At 41.1% G+C, this 17,430-nt stretch overlaps 1 protein-coding gene across 5 annotated transcripts in view; it reads left to right on the top strand.

Moving 5' to 3' along the window:
• Positions 1-17,430, top strand: part of DOCK10 (dedicator of cytokinesis 10) — a 135,415-nt gene that overhangs the window by 15,187 nt on the left and 102,798 nt on the right. For all 5 annotated transcript variants that reach the window (XM_090284741.1, XM_090284759.1, XM_090284732.1 and 2 more), the window contains exons 2-3: positions 179-298; positions 11,938-12,027. In XM_090284741.1, the coding sequence (XP_090140867.1) occupies positions 179-298; positions 11,938-12,027 (210 nt within the window). The remainder of the gene's footprint in view (positions 1-178; positions 299-11,937; positions 12,028-17,430) is intronic.

Genomic DNA, 17,430 nt, shown 5'->3' with positions numbered 1-17,430 from the left:
CAGATCTGGATGTAATAGTGATGTGGCTTTGCCCTGATTGCCTGGAGTCTCTGTGAGTCCTTGGGAAGGCTGGCACAATGGCAAAGCAAGCCTTAGTGATACTAAGAAATGAAACCCAATCCGGCATTGAGAGGGTTATACGTGTCAGTGGTTAATATTGTTCTTTCCTTTTCTACAGCAAGAAAAACCCAGGCTTCTTGAGCCTTTGGATTATGAAAGTGTCATTGAAGAACTTGAAAAGACACATCGAAACGACCCCCTTCCGGATCTTCTCTTCTTCCCCAGTGACGACTTTTCAGTAAGTGTGCTCTTTTCCCTCCAGCCAAGCTCAGGGGGGCCCCACAAGGTGTTTCCTTCCCTTGTAAGTAAGGGGGGGTCCAGCCCTTCCTGTGGTTACCCTACCTCACTGCAGTGGGAGTCCACGTCCAGAAATTTAAAAGGCCCAAGCACCTTGTAAATGTGGAAGATTGGGGCTCAGTGACATCGTGGCCACTAGGGATGGGAGCGGTACAGGGTGTTGCCTGGTTCCAGCTAGTATTGTGTCCCTGCCAATGTCCGGGTTTCCAACTACTGTCCCACTTGGCCGCACTTCTTCCCTGTCTGGTTCTAACCAAAAGCTTCCAAGAAACTGTAACAAACCAATGGCAAAGCCGGGATTCCTTGGCACAAAACATTTAGTTTCTAAAAATCACCCTTAATCTTGGGGGTCCTTTAATAAGAAATGATGAGGACTGGGGGCAAAAAAGATGGGCAAGCACATTTTCATGGAGGACATGTGACCTTTAGGGCAATAGTCCCTGGCACACAGACTGCTCTTGGGGAGGTAAAGAGAATGAATAAAAAGGAAATCTGTTTTGGAGAGAAACACAGTCAAGATGTGGATGCTGAGCACCCACATGTCCCAACCATTCCATTTGTGGTCCTTTTAAACATTTAAAAATGGTTAGTAAATATCCACTTACCATCTCAATGGGCGGATGGTAAATTTTCCTAAAGAAATATACTCTCAAACATCACAAACATGAGCATGTTAAAGCAGAGGAGAAGGCAGCTCCAGGGCCATGCTGGGCAATGGCCATTGTCATGGGAACCTTTGCAGAGTTCTGGGCCCTCAGAGCTCACACTTCCCCCAAAGCCCCTAAACTTCCATTCCCTCCCTTCACTTTGGGGCAGATCCACCCCCCAGCTTCTAAATGTTCAGTGTTTCCACCTTCACCCATGGATTAATCAAAAAGAAGGTATGTGGAACTTAACTTTCTTCTCCAAGTACGAAGAAGAGGAGAAACGAGACAGATCTGTAGGTAGGTAGGAGGAAAAACTCTCCCAATCTTTTTTCAGACTTCTGAGTGGCTCTCACTGCAGCATTTGACACACTTGAAGAAAAGCTTATCTTGTGCAGAAATCTCATTTCCGTGATTGGACCAGGCCACTGGGTCCTGACCTGCAAACACAAAGTTAAACCACGTTTTATTGTTTTAATTCCACATCCTCATTTTCTCACAGACTGGAGGCAAACTTAACAAATGGCTTTTTCTGTCAGATGTCAATGCGCATACACATGCACACACACACACACGCACACACACACACACACACACACACACACACACACTCAAAACTTTGGAGAACCTTTCCTTCAAGCTCTGTTGTCCAGAAACATGTCAAAAGCTACTCCAAGTTTCCCCAACTGGAGAAGAGAGTGGAGGCATATAGGTGGGAGGAAACATTTGCACTGAATTTGACTTCATTTTGGAGAACCTTTCCACACTCACTGAAATTAAGGAAGGTCTGATTATGGTATGACCGTTGCCATCCTTAATGGTGTAAACCAAGCACATAATAACATATATTTTTTTATTTTCCCAATGTGAACATTTCAGTAAATGCACTAAATTCTTTTAGCCTTTGCCTGCTTATTGGCCTTCTGCGGCTACCTCCAGTACCATCAAAGTGAAGGGCAACAACATTAGCTTTGCCTGGGCGCTTCTCCGACATCTGATCCCTGTCCATCTCTCAAGAGCATTCTCTCCATCCTCCATCCAGCCTTCACCCCTATCATACATACACAGTCATCCTCACTCCCAACTGGGCTAACATACTGGCACACTTCTGAATAAAACGTTCTGTCACTCCTCAGGCTATGTCCCTCCTTTGTTCATTCAACAAATGTGGAATACTGAATGTTAGGCATGAATCTCAGAATGGGGAAACAGCAAGGATAAGACTGAAATTACCTTATTTTAATGGAGTTTATTTTTCGGTGGAATCGGGCAAAAAATAAATAATAATAAGTAAACAAGTTAATTAACGAGATAAGTTGGATAAAGAACAGTTCTGTGAAGAAAATGAGATGGGGCCATGCAATAGAGACCAACTAGAAGAGGAGCTGGGTGACACTGGATGGTCAAGGACAGCACCTCTAATAAGGTGACATTTGAGCTGAGTTTTGAATTCTGGAGGAATTCATGACCAACCATGCAAACTTGGGGAGGGAAGAAAGGAGTGTTTCAGGCTGAAAGACGCTGCTCGAAAGGCCCTGTAGAGCTCTGAGATTGAAGAGTAGTGTGGGTAGACTGAGGGTGTGGTTAGAGCGAAGGTCAGACAAGGACAAGATAAGGCTTTGCAGCTTATTTGAAATGCAACTGACAAGTCACTGACATGTTTCCAGGGGAACAAGTGACCTGGTGTATGTTATTAGAACATATAACAAGGTAAGGAGGAATCTGGGAGACCAGTTGGGAGAAGAGCTTCCAATGAGCAGGTACTCAAGGGACATCTGATGCCACCAAGTTCCTTTCATCAGAACATGTCATCTCAGACAAACAGCTAAACTTTCATCTGCATTAAGCACCTACTAAATCAAAGGATAATGCCGAATATTATTACCACATACTGTTGCCAGTTTTTTAACAAAATTCAGATGGATAGTTTTTCCTCTTTCCTGCTCTACAAAGAGTTGACAGACTGTGTGGCCCAGGGGAAGCCTGCTGCCTAATTTTGTGTGTCCTGTAAACTGAGGGTGATTTTTATTTTTTTAACACTACCTTGTTGTACTTTCTTCACCAAACTGGTTAATTAGTTGAAGGAAAAGAAAGCCTACTTTGTAACTCAGAAAAATTATATGAAATTCAGATTTTGGTCTCCATAAATGAGGTTTTCCTTGAATACAGCAATGCCCTTGGATTTACCTGTTGTCAATGGTTGTTTTCATGATACAAGTGCAGTAATTGCAGCAGAGATAACAGATCCTAAAAAATTAATTGACCCTTTTCCTCATCGTCCCTGTGGAATAAAGAGCCTTCCTTAAAAGCTCTCTGCCCCTGCCTGCTCCATGCACAGCCCGTGTTGCTTGTCAGGGGTCCCCAACAACCAGCCTCCTATTCACCAGGCTAGATGATCATTTCCCAAGCTCATCCCTGAGCGATAGTGAGGATTCCCTGGTATGTGTGTGGACAGTCCCCACGCACCCGATGGGAAGTGGAAGCAGATGCCACTCCAGTCCTAAGGTATCACAGGTTGGAAGGACAGAGAGCAGCCCCAACTTCGCACCCTCCTTCCAATGGTCCTTGACCCACAATTCACTCACTTACGTGTTTCCATGTTTCCAAGCACCCACACAGAGCAGACATTCTTCATTACTTGGTTTGTTTAATCAATATTTATTCAGCACCCACAAGGCACTGAATATAGAACAGCACTTCCTAGATGAGTGGGACTGACAGGAAAAGCAAAAACCCTGTGATTAAGAAGTGTATGCCCTAATATGGATGCAAAATAAAGTTGTTAAGAATGCTTATAGTTAAGAAATATCAGGAACCCCTACATTATTTCTCTCTATCCACGTTCCTGGCCTAAGCCATCATCATCGGTCTGTTTTTGCCTAGATCCCCAGAAGTGGCCTTTAAAAGGTCTTCCTACCTCTTTTCTGCCTCCACTTCAATTCATTTAAAGAAAGATTTCAGAAATGCGAGTTAGGTCGTGCCAGGCATCTGGTGAAAACACTTCAGTGGTTTCCCATGGTCTTGAGTGTCCAATCGAGCTTGTTCTTGCCATTGTTCCAGTCATCTGGTTCCTGGTGACCTCTGAGCCCTCATGTCCTAGCCCTGCTTCCCTTGCTCGCTACAAGGATACCTACCGTTCTTTATGTTCCCTGACCTTGCCAAGTTCATACGGCCTTTACCCTCTCTGCATGATGGTTCCTGTTTTTCATTCATGGTTGGGTTCAAATGCTACCTCTGCAAAGGCTCATAGCTGACTCCAGCCTGCATTATCCCCCTCCCACATTGTGCTACACTGTCCCAGCCGCCCGCTAACTTCTCTGTGTGGCACTTATCACTAACTAGAAAGCTCTCGGTGTGCTTTTTCCTTCCTCGTGTTTCTCCCCATTAGAGTGTAGCCTCTAGTAAGACAGGGATGTCTTTTGTCGTGATCATTGCAAGACCCCCAGCAAATACAGTGGCACTTGGAATAACACAAGTAGAAAGTGAATATTTATTTCAGAACCATGTAGGTTATTATTTTAGAATATAACTTTAATCCTTTGAATACTTTTAGGAACCAAAAGGCCATTCTGAAATGAAATTTGAGAATAAAGAGAATGAATTACCAGTAATTGGCCTTTCCTGATAAGGAAAATGATCATTAATGTACTTTCCTTCTTGACATCGCTCAATATATCACCTTGAGAAAGCAGAGCTAAGACCACAACCCCCTCCTCCAGAGACTCATTTGACCTAGTACAGTGCCTGGCTAATTTCCTCCCGATAACACTTAGTGAACTTATTCACATGCTTTTTGTTTCTAGGCAAGGGAGAAATCAGTTTATAACTGTATTTCAGGTACTCAACCCAATGTCTGGCTCATGGGCTTTCAGTAAAGATTGCTGAACACTGAATTAAAGTCATCTTCTTCCAGGTTAAGGGACTGAAGTGGAAGCATCTTCCTTTATCCTGGCACCCCAGGAAGAAAATGGGTTCTGAGAGCCGGCATGGTCATCTGTGTGACTTATAATGATTCACCAGAAATAAGCTGCTTAGATGCATTTATGAACCCAGTTCAAAAACATGTACTCCTTCAGTAATTATATTAAATTATATTTGCTATTCTTGTTTTTCTCATCTTTCCTTTTGAAGCCGGTAGCAATAGAAACTTGAGACCAAAAAAATTAAGAACTCAGTCACCACATCGTGTCTTAGTGGAACAGGCAAGGAGAGTGAGAAAGGAAAAGCAAAGCTAAAGGACAGTTTCAGGGACACACTGAATCATACCGTGGAGCAATTCTGTTTCAGGAGAGCCGGATACAAAATGGCAGAACGAAAAGTGAGAAAGCCAGAAATGAGTTTCTTGCTGAGAGAATGATACAGAGAGCCTGAGGTGGAGTCATTTCTGGGAGGTAGAGACCTCAGGTAAGAAAGTGCAGAGGTCTGAAAGCTAGCAGTGCCCCACAACGTGGGAAAGCGTCCTCACCTTTTTCTCAGTCCTGCCCACCCCAGTAAACCTGCTCTATGGCAGCTTGGCCTCATGGGCCACCTTCTGTGAGCTACGTTGTGAATATCACCAATATAAACACGGAGCAGCGCTTCCATTTTACAGGTTGTACTTCCCACATGGGGCAGTGCCATTGTCAAAGTCGAAGGTCTGTGCTGCACGCCTGAAATAGCCTGTTCAGAGAGTTACATGATCTTCTCAAAATTCTTCTTTATATCGGATTCTTTATTTATATCAGAATTATTGTCTTGGGGCTCTTCAGTACATCCTGCGATTCTCCCTGGCTCGCTATTATTGCTGAGTGAATTGTGATTTCTTAGCATACCAATGGCTTGTTCTTTTCATAGTATAAAAAGCAACTGGTATATGGGGATTTCCAGACTCAACCACGTGGGTCATTTGGTGAGAGGAAGCAGAAAGGTCTTAATATTTTTTCAACTGCAAGGCTGAAAGGTCACAAGTTTTTTTTCTTCTTGTTTCTCTTCCTGAGACACAACTTACCCTTTTATAGGAATCTCAACATCTTTTTAATCCTTGTCTTCTGAAGCTTTCAACGGCTCACAGTATTCATGCAAGAACACTGAAACTGTGATTTTAAAGCTACAGAATAGCCTTTGTCAAACTAGGTCATTTCTAAGTTATAATACTCCTCTCATGTACAAGCTAATAAAGCTGAGATGTGACAAAGCTCTTATTCAAGGACAGACAGTCACTGAGAGGATGGACATCAAACGTAAGCACCTTGACTTCGCGATTTGAGTTTCTATCTTAATAACATACGTTGGGTCAGTTGCTTCTTAGAAAAAATAAGGTGCACACTTTGAGAGAAATGTTAACTCTCCAAACCCTACAGTGAGTGGTGTCATTAGATAATTGGTACAACAGTGAAAGGATTGTAAGTGTTTATTTCAATTCAGTAAGAATATGTGGCGATTGCTCTGGACTCCATCGTAGTAGAAAATAGTTGTCCAAATAAAGACCTGCACACTTACAGTCATAGCCAGCGTTCTTCATAATAGCCCCAACGTGGAAACAACCCAAATTTCCGTCAAGTCGTGAGTGGAGAAACAAATCTACCTAAAAAGCAATGAAGTACTGATCTGCGCTACAACATGGATGAAACTTGAAAACATTATGCTAAGGGAAGGAAGCCAGCCACAGAAGGCTGCCTACGGTGCGCTTCCATTTACACGAAGTGTCCAGAGTAGGCAACTCCGTGGAGACAGAAAGCAGATCAGTAATTGTCCGAGGCTGGGGAGCAGGGAGATTGGAAAGTAAGTGCTAATAGATAGGGGTTTCTATGGGGGGTGAGGAAAACGTTCTCAAATGAAATAGTGGTGATGGTGGCACCATCCTGTGAATATACTTAAACCAGTGAATTCTGCACTTCAGAGGGCATGTCAATCTTGTCTCAACAACACTTACTTAAAAAAAAAAAAAAGATTGTTCTAGACATTAAAATAGAGGTGATGTAAGTAGTCACAGATAGAGTACAAAACAATCATAAAAACACTTGTCTGCGTTCAAGTACTTCATTCTTTAAAAGAATTAAACAAAGTATACCAAAGAACCAGTAAACAATGTGGGAAAACATTTTCATTTATTGTTATAATTTATTCCCAAAGCAGACTTAATGTGGCCTGCTAATATACAAGAAAAGAAAAAAAAACACACATGGAAAATGACTGACTAAACTAATCACTAGCAGAACTTTTGATTCTAAAATATGCTCCAGTTAAGCTGCAGACTTCATAATGATACAGGCAAGAAGTCCTGTAGTTCAGAGAAGAGAAAGTGTGTGTTGCATGAATTAGAGATTTTCAAAAGCAGCTGATGCCTGTACTAAACCTGAGATGAGGAAAGAAAGGAGTTTTCTGAGAGGCTGCGGTGGTTGGGCAGGACCGAGGCCACATGGAAGAAGGGATGTGAGCAGCCGTGTGGGGAGGTGCCGTGGCGGGGGGGCCGCGGCAGGTCAGCCCGTGTCATCATGGGGCCGTGTCTGCAGGCCTCACAGCCCAGCGACCTTCTTCACGCTGCCCTTCCTTGGCCAGCGAGTTCAGACCACAGCCTCGATTCCTTGCCAAGGGAAGGGCCTGCAACATGAGGATCTGTATGTTGGAGCATTGGGTTTATTCATGCTCACATTTTTCCATACAGAGAATATTTTGTCCTCACCTCCTTATGACAGATGAAACACATTTTAAAGACTGGAAAATAAATCACACACACACACAAAAAAAGAAGTGGAATGACCTGCTCAGTGGTTTGCCAGTCAAAGAATAAAACTTGAACCAGGTCTGCAGACCTCCCTACTTAGACAGTTATACCCTTCACTGGAGACGTCCCCATGCTCGACTTGGCTGGCTGAGGACGGTGTCCAGTTATGAGTGACTGCTCGCTGTCTGTGCATTCCCATGCAGTTTAACTTCAGCAAAACAAGGACCTTCCCCTTAAAGCACAATGGGGGTATTAGAGGCATATTCTTCTGTAAGCGCTGCTCTCCTGAAGTGAAAGGCACCATCAGTGTTAGTCTGAGAAATCCAGGCGGAGATCACTGTCAAACACGTTCTTAGATTGGAATTGGTCAGGGAGTGTTAGTTCCTAGTCCTTGTTGGGAGGCTTGTTGACTTAAAGCTGGGACTGACTGATGTCTACAACCCCCATCATTTGTGTCCTCTTTTTGGAACAGCTGGGATCTATAATGCTGTCTGTCACAGGAAACTGTGCTCAGCCCTGGGATAAGAAAAGAAACCTCTTTCTTAGACTGTGACCATGGCCTTTGGTCGATTGAAAAATGGCCCCGATGTGCATGAAAGGAAGTCTTCCATGGTCACTTTAGTCAACAGAATGGTGACGGACAAAGCCACCATGACTACCCCCTGCAGGGCAGAAGGAACCAGAAGGTGACAGAGCTGTAGCCTAACACGTCTGAACATTATGGACCTGCAATTCCAAACACGGGCCTGCATGCATTGTTTCATAAATTAAAATGATAGTTTTCATTTCCAAACGCCTGATCTCTGGACAAATGCCCCTTATAAAGCACTACCACCAAACGAGGAGCTCAGCCAATGTCCAGGGCAGTCTCAGATCCATTTCATGCTGTTGAGCTGTGCTAATTGTCAACCAGAGAGTTTATAAAAGAGAACAGGAAGTCTGTTGTGGCCAAGGCAATTTGTAGTGGTCTGAAAGCATCCAATTCTCAGAAAAGAAATTCTCTGTAACCTTAACAAATAGGACTCCATATACTTCTCTTTTTATTTGATCGATTTATTTTTGCTTCAAAGGAGACACATTAAAGAAGTAAAAAATGAGCAGAAGTACCACAGTCTTACAGTTGACACTCTTTGGAGGCTTTCTGCTTTTTCAGGGAAAATCTCCAGTGTTACCACAAAATAGAACTGAGACCAACAGCATGTTATAGGCATTCATTTGACGTGTATCCCTTTTCTTGTATCTTCTGTATTAGATGTGCAATAATGTCATGCATGTTGTAAAATAATGTTTTAGATTTATCTCCCGGCTGCATGAGGGTGATTCAACCCCCCACTGTCATTTCATCACTAGAGGTCACCAGGAATCACTCACAGCTGTTGTACATGTGATGAGTTTTTATGGCCCCAAACCCCAATGAATTCCCAGTCTCATACATTGCATGGGAGCATTCTCTTCCGGGTTGAGGTTCTGTCTTTGCTATATGACATCAGGAATCAAGCAGCCATGTAATTATTATTACAGAAAACCTGGGCTTACGTTCCAGAAACTTACCATTATGGAAACAAAGCTTCCTAAACTAGCTCAGTCTTCACTCTGTCGTATTATACCACAGAGCAGTGATCTTAGTGGAGCAGTAGGTTTATGGTAGAACTGAACAGGAAACTAAGTCATGTTAGTTTACTCTCCACCAGACTGAGAGCATTCAGAACAGCTATTACTTTTTTCAAATGGCAAGAAATCAACAGGAGTGTGTAGGAGTCTATGGTGCATAATGAAAAAGAGGAATTGGTTGCTTTTTATATAAAAATTTTATTATAAAAAGTGGCTGAAGTATAGAAAAATTTTTGAGTTAGAAAAAAAAATAACCCCTAGTCTTGTCAATGGATTACACTATGTAATGTTCTACTGTGTATCTGTGAGTTCTCTGTCCAAACAGGAAGTAAGTTATCCCCAAATAACTGAAATCCAGCCATAATCCCCAAAGCTCGATTAAGTCATGGATTTTAATCTACTTCAAACTTTGAGTTTATTTACTGTTTATCTAACAGAGAAAATAACATAAAAGAAACAAGTTGAAAGAGGAAATTCAAAAGGAATGAAAAAACGTAAATTGTAAATAATAATAAATTTTAAACTGGCCCTGTCATACCTCTCATGGGAAGCGATGACCCCCTGTGTGTGTCCGTGCACTTGGCTTGGATAGATGGCCATGGCCTCTTAGCATTTCCAAACCCTGTTCACACAACTGCAGCTCAGTCCTCGGGGAAATGCGTTGAGGAAGGAGCTCAGTCCAGAGCTGTGTTTCAGGATGAGCACTGATTTGTACTGTATGATGAATCTTGATCATAGTGTTCTCATTATTTTTTAGTCTCTGATCTTATTGCATTCACATGACATCCTTCCTCTTTCCCAGTGTCCAAGCCCCATGCTGCCCAAGCACTGACACACTCACACACCCACATGTACATGCACATGTGCACACACCACACACAGACACACACACACACCCTACTCACCAGATACATACATACTTAGGCACATAGGCACACTCTACACTATACCCAATCACACGTGTTCCCACAGATACACACCACATGTACTCACATGTGCTCACACAGAACACACGTATGTATACTCACACACACTCAACACCTTCAACAAGTATTTAAGCCTTTAAGCCTCCAACCAGGCACTGGGGGTATTCGCCGGCAGCCGTCCGTCTCGAGAGACGATGGTGTAGCTTCTTAAGAGTCTATCTGCACCGCTGAGAATGGTTGTGCAGTCCGACTCGGAGTGACACGGTATCTGTCTCCTCCCGTGTTGAATCGACATCTTGCGATGACGCTGGAGTGTCCTCTCCAGTGAAGCTGAAGCTACAGAGCCTGGGCAGGGTGATATGGAGGGTCTGCTGTTGCCCATGCAGCAGACCCCCCCTCTCTTCGCAGCTGAAGGGTCCAAGGGAAAGACGGAGTCAATACAGCTTGGCTTCAGGTGCGCCGCAGGAGTTGCCGGTGTTGACTACAACGTCAAACCGCCTTAGGGACTAAGGGGGTATTACAGCAAACGAAACAGATCGAATTTCTTGCCCTCAGGGAGCTCACATCAGGAGTGAAAAAGGGGGACTTGAAGAAAATAGGGGTCTAGCACTGGAAGAAAAGTAATGGTGTTGCCCATGGGAGCAGAGCGTACAGCAGCTGTGAACACAGACGACCGAACTCCCCGGACCCCACTGGGTCTCTCTCCTTCCCATCTTTCCCCCAAAGAGGAAGGGGGTTGAGACTTTCATCGATTCCAATAACTAGTCTAGAAAAACTACTCCTTATCTAGGACAGTTCAAATGACCTTTATTTCGTGCTTTAGAAACCCTCATGGATCACTTGTGGGCCTGGGGATGTACACAATAAAAGATCCCAGCTGTTGGGACCATGCATGTGAACAGACTGATCATCTCAGCATCCCTGTGACCAAAAGGAGCACAGCCTGAAGGGAGCGGTGCCTGGGCAAGGAAATGGCCTGTCTTACAACATCCATCCCCCTTGGCTCGCTGGGGCTGAAGGTGTATAAAGAGGAAACACCTGTGAATTCTGTTTTAGATTTTTTTTAAGAGATACTTTATGCTTTTAGTTTATGCATATTCTTTTAATAGAAGAATGTTTGCTTAGCATTGAAAATATTTTCTTTAACAACAACAGAAGGTACCAAAAACATGACTTGTTTTCTTCAAGGTATAGATTCACCGAACAGCCCTTCTTCCCTCCCATCCTAATTATGGCTGTACGCAGACACACACAAACAGCTTCTAAAAAGGGCTAAATTTACCCTGCTGATACTCAAAAGATTATTTATAGTAAGATTAAAATAATGCTGATTTTGTACACTTTCTTCTTTAGTTCATATTTTTTTAGCATTAACAACAACAAAATATAGCAATAGAATTAAGCCAGTCACAATATACAGATGTCCAGATTTATTATTTTTTTTACAGGGAAGGAAACAGTTTAAAATTACACGTTTCACTGATAAAACAATCATTGTAATAATACTAGTCAGTGGTAATCAAAGGAAGGTTTGGATCTTCTCTCCTAGAGAATAAATTGGCAAGAATCATGGCAGTTTCTCTGTCTTATATTGAAATGCTAGGATGGAAGCCCCTTCCCTGCTGTGTTTTTGATACAATGGTCTGCACGATGCTTTTAAATTGGAGGGCTTACTCTCTCTCCCTGTGTCTCTCAGGTCGCCACAGTTTCTTGGGACATCCGAACATCGTACTCAACAGTACCCGAAGATGCGGAGCACAAAGCAGAGAGTTTACTGGTGAAAGAGGTAAATGTGATGCTCCCAATCATTTATTTTATACAGCTTTGCCTTCCCCCACGTTCTTATTACAACTTTATTATTATTGTCTTCCTCGCCTTTTCAACAGAGAATTTTGAATGCTGTGATTAGTTGATGTCTTCCAGCCTTTGTCGCCTGGAGATGTTTTTCATTTTCCTGTTAATCCTTTTTCATTATCTGCTGACTATTCGGGTCGGGTCGGGTCGGCAGCCGTCCGTCTCGAGAGACGATGGTGTAGCTTCTTAAGAGTCTATCTGCACCGCCGAGAATGGCTGTGCAGTCCGACTCGGGAGTGACACGGTATCTGTCTCCTCCCGTGTTGAATCGACATCTTGCGATGACGCTGGAGTGTCCTCTCCAGTGAAGCTGAAGCTACAGAGCCTGGGCAGGGTGATATGGAGGGTCTGCTGTTGCCCATGCAGCAGACCCATCTGCTGACTATTCAAATTTCGGAAATTTGTTTGTTTGTTTTTACTTAACTTAAACCCATGCTATGTGAGAATTTTGGATAATAGCATTTCCATTTTAAGAGATATTTCTTTCAGGTACTGACTGTGGAGCTAGTTAATGGTAAAACCCTGTAGACAGCTTTAAGGGCCCAATAAAAACCTGTTGGCATGTCATCTCCTTGCATTTGATGGGTGTAGAAAAGGCCCACAGAACAGCTGCTTCTCCTAACCTGACTGCAGGCTGCTTCGGGGCAGGGCTTGGCCGGCATGTAACAGCTACTTCGCAGGTGCTTATTGAGTAAACAAATGAAACCAGTCCTTCCTTTACAGAAAATGCAATGATAAAATGATAAAATTTAGCCCCACACAGGTCAAACTGAAAGTAGTCTTCAGTCCTGAAAAGTAGTGTATCCTAATTAGGAATTAATTAAAGCTACATACAGTAGCAAAACCCTTTCTCAGCTCTTAGACATGTTTGTATGAATATAGACTAGCCTATTTGTGTACATGTTAATACCAATGGGATTAATCATTTTATGTTGTATTTGTCTTTTTTACATATATTTATATCTTTGTAAATATTTTATGTTGTGCTACATATCTTTGTGTCGTATTATTCAATCCAGGCCTTTTTTTTTTTGGCATGAATTTACCTGTTTACTTTTTTCCAATTCCATGATTTCATATTTATTTCCCAAAGTTCACATTAAATTGCAGCCTGTTTTAAGGAGGTAGGAAAAAATGCAAAGTTAGATAACATCAGGATATCTGAGCATATTGTTTTCATACTTACTAATAAAAATAATAAGTGTGATGTCAGTACCATAATATTTTGTTTACAGTCACCTTACAGGAAGTTTTAATATCTACTAGGGCATCACTGTTTAAAAATAACAGGAAAGAGTTGGCAAGTTATTTTCTATTCAGGGAAATCAGAATCATAGAGAGTAGGTCTACAGAAGTCCTGTAGTACATACATATGTGTTAATTAGGTAGGATATGAAATTTATATGACATTGAATACCTATTGGAATATTTAACCAGGTCTTCTTTCGTGGTCTTCACCAAAATACTGCATGTTATTTATAAAGATCTTTAACTTTGATGTTAAGTTCACTTTAGTATATTTTAAAGTTTTGCTGCAAATGTGAGTGGAATGTTAAAAATCCATTTTCATTTCTTAGCATTCATTACTGCTATCTTTTAAAAGCTATTAATTTTCAAATATGCACAACTAACTTCCTAACCTCTCTTATCCTAATAGTTCTTAGTCAGCTTTTAGGTGTGTGGTCATGCCATAATATTTGTCTTATTTTATTACCTACTGTCTCTAAAATAGTATTGAATAATAATGCTACTATCGGGCACCTCGTCTTATTTTCCAATTGGTGTTTTATGACACTTTATGGCATAAAAGAAATGTCTAAGAAAGGTCTTTCTTGATCTCTACAGTGCTTAAAAAGACTGGCTACTTATGTTTTGTAATGCATATTCAGTCTATTGATATAACAGCTTTTCTGCTTGAATTTATAAAGCGCTAAATAGAATTAATAAGTTGCTGTCCTGTGGATTCATACTTGTGTTTTGGTATAAATTTTGTGTTCAAATTGTATTATTACCTTCATACTCCACTGCATTAGAATTGCTAATATTTTCTTCAAATTTTTCGCATTGATATTTATAAATAAAATTAGGCTGTAGTTTTCTTATTTTCCCCTTTGGTATTAGAGAAATGCTACCTTTAAAAAGTTAGTTGAGGCAATTTCCAATTTTTTTATATTGTGGAATAAACAAATACCCAGTGAAATGAAACAGAGTATGTAGGAAAAGATCCGAGTATGTATGGTTTCTTAATAAATGGTAAATACAGCACTTGAAATTCTTTGGGGTAAGGTGAGTGATTCAACAAATACCATTTGGTTATCTGTTTGAGATGAATGTAAAGTTAAAGCTCTCTATCTCACATTACATACAAAAATTAACTTCAGATAAATGTTAAAAATCTGAAAAATTAAATCCAGATATGTATAAAAAATTAAAATTGTTAAAACTTTAAGAATGGAAAATGGGCAAACGTAAGTAAATAAAAAATTTTAATTTTTATATGCTAAATGGTACCATAAAGCCAAAAGGAAATACCCACAGAAATTTTTTGCAACTCATATATCTTTTGTCTCACACATAGACACACATGCTCCTAATATTCAAAATCTTATAAATTAATAAGAAAATTATAAATACCCCAGGAAAATATAAACAAAAATATGGACAAACAGTTCAAGAAGAAGATATACAGTTGGCCAAGACACATGGAAAGTTGCCAACCCTCTCTTGTATCATGGAAATACAAAATAAAACAAAAATAACATATAATATCTGAAGGAAGAAAAAATTTAAGATGAATATAATTTAAAGACAGTGTAAATATAGGGAAATAAACACTATCACACAATGTTGATAATGCATTTATATAACCTTAGAGATGTAATGCAAATGTTTCTTTTAAGTTATACACATTAATATGCAATATGAATGTTATAAAAACAAACACTGGGTCATAAAAATATAATTATAAGTGTTGCTGTGCTGGGAAGTTTGTAGTATCAGTTGATAAGGGTTGAGGTGAATCAATGTTGGCACATTTATATTTTATAATATTGTACTATGTAGCTAATAAAACTTATATATTTAAGTGTATTAACTTGGATGCCCATGATGTGTTAAGAGACAAAAGTAAGTTACAGAATATATAGTATGATATTAGTGAAAACATAAAACCTACATGTGTATATGTTAATATGTTTATATAAGCCTAGAAAAAGTATTTTTGAAATGCACATCAAACTCATAGCATTGGTTCCCTCACAAGTTTGGGATTGTAGGGGACAGGGGGAGACAGATTTTCAATATATATTCTCTATTGTTGTGGTGTTACAAATCAATTTTTAAAGTTAAAAAAATATTTCAGAAAAAAACTAGAATGTATCTTAACACACTGCCAGAATTAGAAACAACCAAGTCCACTTCCTAAATTTACTCTCCAAAAGTTAAAACCTTCCTTTATTCTTCATGGCATTACGTAGTCACCTTAGAAACTAGAGACTCCATCAGATCCCTTTATTATTATTATTATTTTAGTTAGATAATAAAAATACCATATGAAACAATCAAAATCCCATATGTGTTTGCTCTTTCTACCTGCTGGGCTTGTCTGTCTGTCACAGAGAACATTAAGTTCATCTGATAAAATCTATTCTTAATCATTTGTCACATGACTACTGTGGATTTATAAAGGTTTCCATGACTTAGGCACTTTTCATTTCATGGGCCTTTCGCCTCTTTCTAGGCATTTGTATGTTTCCGACCATCTCCTTTAGACTGTGGGAAATTGCTGTCACACAGACCAGGGATTCTTAGCTTTCTGCTGTGGGTTTCTAGTAGCTAAGCTTTGAGGCCCTGGCTTTGGTTGCTGACCTGCTTCAGCCCTTGCCTCTTAACACCTGCTCATTTTATTGCCTGGGATGCCTTTGAGGTGGGGCCAGTCAGCTCAGATCCTAAATCCCAGGACTCGTTCAGAAACCCCATCCCCAATCCCTGGATCCAATCAAGGCCCCAGAGATGAAGAGATAGGATGGCCTACAAAGCAGATTAATACAACCATGGAGAGACTTCTAAGGATACTCTAGGGCTCTTTGAGGCCTTTGGTCCCATGGGCTTCTGTACCACAATTTCAAGTGGCCAGATTGATCTCTTTATCTTTATCGTTGTCTGAGAATGTCAGCTTCAGCGGAGAAGAGGTTGACCACAGTTGCCTTTGTCTTGCTATGTATAATGTATATCCTGGGGAGATATTTCTCACCTTTGTTCCTAGTTTAATTCCCTTTCATCTACTTGCATCTTGGAGTTATTCTTTCTTTTGTACTTGCACCTTCAGCTTCTCATTTCTCCTGAACATTGCTCCAAGGAAAAGTCAAGTACATGCCTCTTACCTTAGATTTCAGGTATCTGCCAAACTCCCATGTTGCAATTCTCAGGACAGAGTGTTCAGCTCAGCTACGAGAGAATCTTCTTATTGTGTTTTTTCCAACCGAATGGAACTAAAGTAGAAAGAAGAGTAAGAAGAGGAGGAACCTTTATTCCCTGCTAATGTTTCTGTATCACTAGTAGTTGGAACCTTGTGAAAACTCCCATGGTTTTGCTTCATTCTAAGGTCGGAGATAAGAGTGAAATCTGTGTCTTCTAGGGTAAGAAGGAGAGATGCCCCAGTTACAAATATCATGTGACGAGAATGGAACATGAGTGGTCAAGCCTGGAGACAGTAGATAACATGGCAAAGGCCACCAGAGAGCTGGGTTAACACTGAGAGAGGAACCCAGAGAATTATGTTGGCAAGAAAGCTTGACCCAATAGCTAATAGGAGCCCATCGTTACTGACTGCTTACTTCGTGCCAGACAGGCTCTGAAGCCCTTTTCTTGCAGTAATTGCAAACATATGTTTCATCCTTATCATCATCGCCACTTTTTAATGAAGAGGAAGCTGTCGTGGAAAGATTGAGAAGTGTGCTGAGCATCATACAGCCTGGAATAGACAGATCCAGCGTCCTGAGCCACGATGCTAATGGCCAAATGATGCTTTGCTGTAGCTCTCCTCTGACAGGAACACTTCTCCCAGCCTTCGCCCCAGCAACCCCACTGTAGTTACATCCTGGTAGCTGTGATGTATGTGGTTAGTGGTCCGCAACTTGAGAAATATTGGCCGGATACTTAAAACCAGATTAAGCCTGCCCTGAAATGAATTCCCTGATGTTTGAAGGGTTTTGCAGAAACACATATTTCTCTTACAGCGGCCGTTGCACTGCACTCGACAGCCTTTTTGGCCCACCCTGGGGTAGGTTGCCCCGTGGTTCCCCGTGGAGCGACAAGGAGAAAGGCCGTGGTTGCC

Source organism: Furipterus horrens, unplaced genomic scaffold, assembly GCF_987537825.1.
Source record: "Furipterus horrens unplaced genomic scaffold, mFurHor1.1.pri manual_scaffold_1, whole genome shotgun sequence".
In the NCBI taxonomy this organism is placed as follows: domain Eukaryota; kingdom Metazoa; phylum Chordata; class Mammalia; order Chiroptera; family Furipteridae; genus Furipterus; species Furipterus horrens.
Note: the sequence above shows the minus strand (reverse complement) of the source record. Positions and strands in the feature narration are given on the sequence as shown.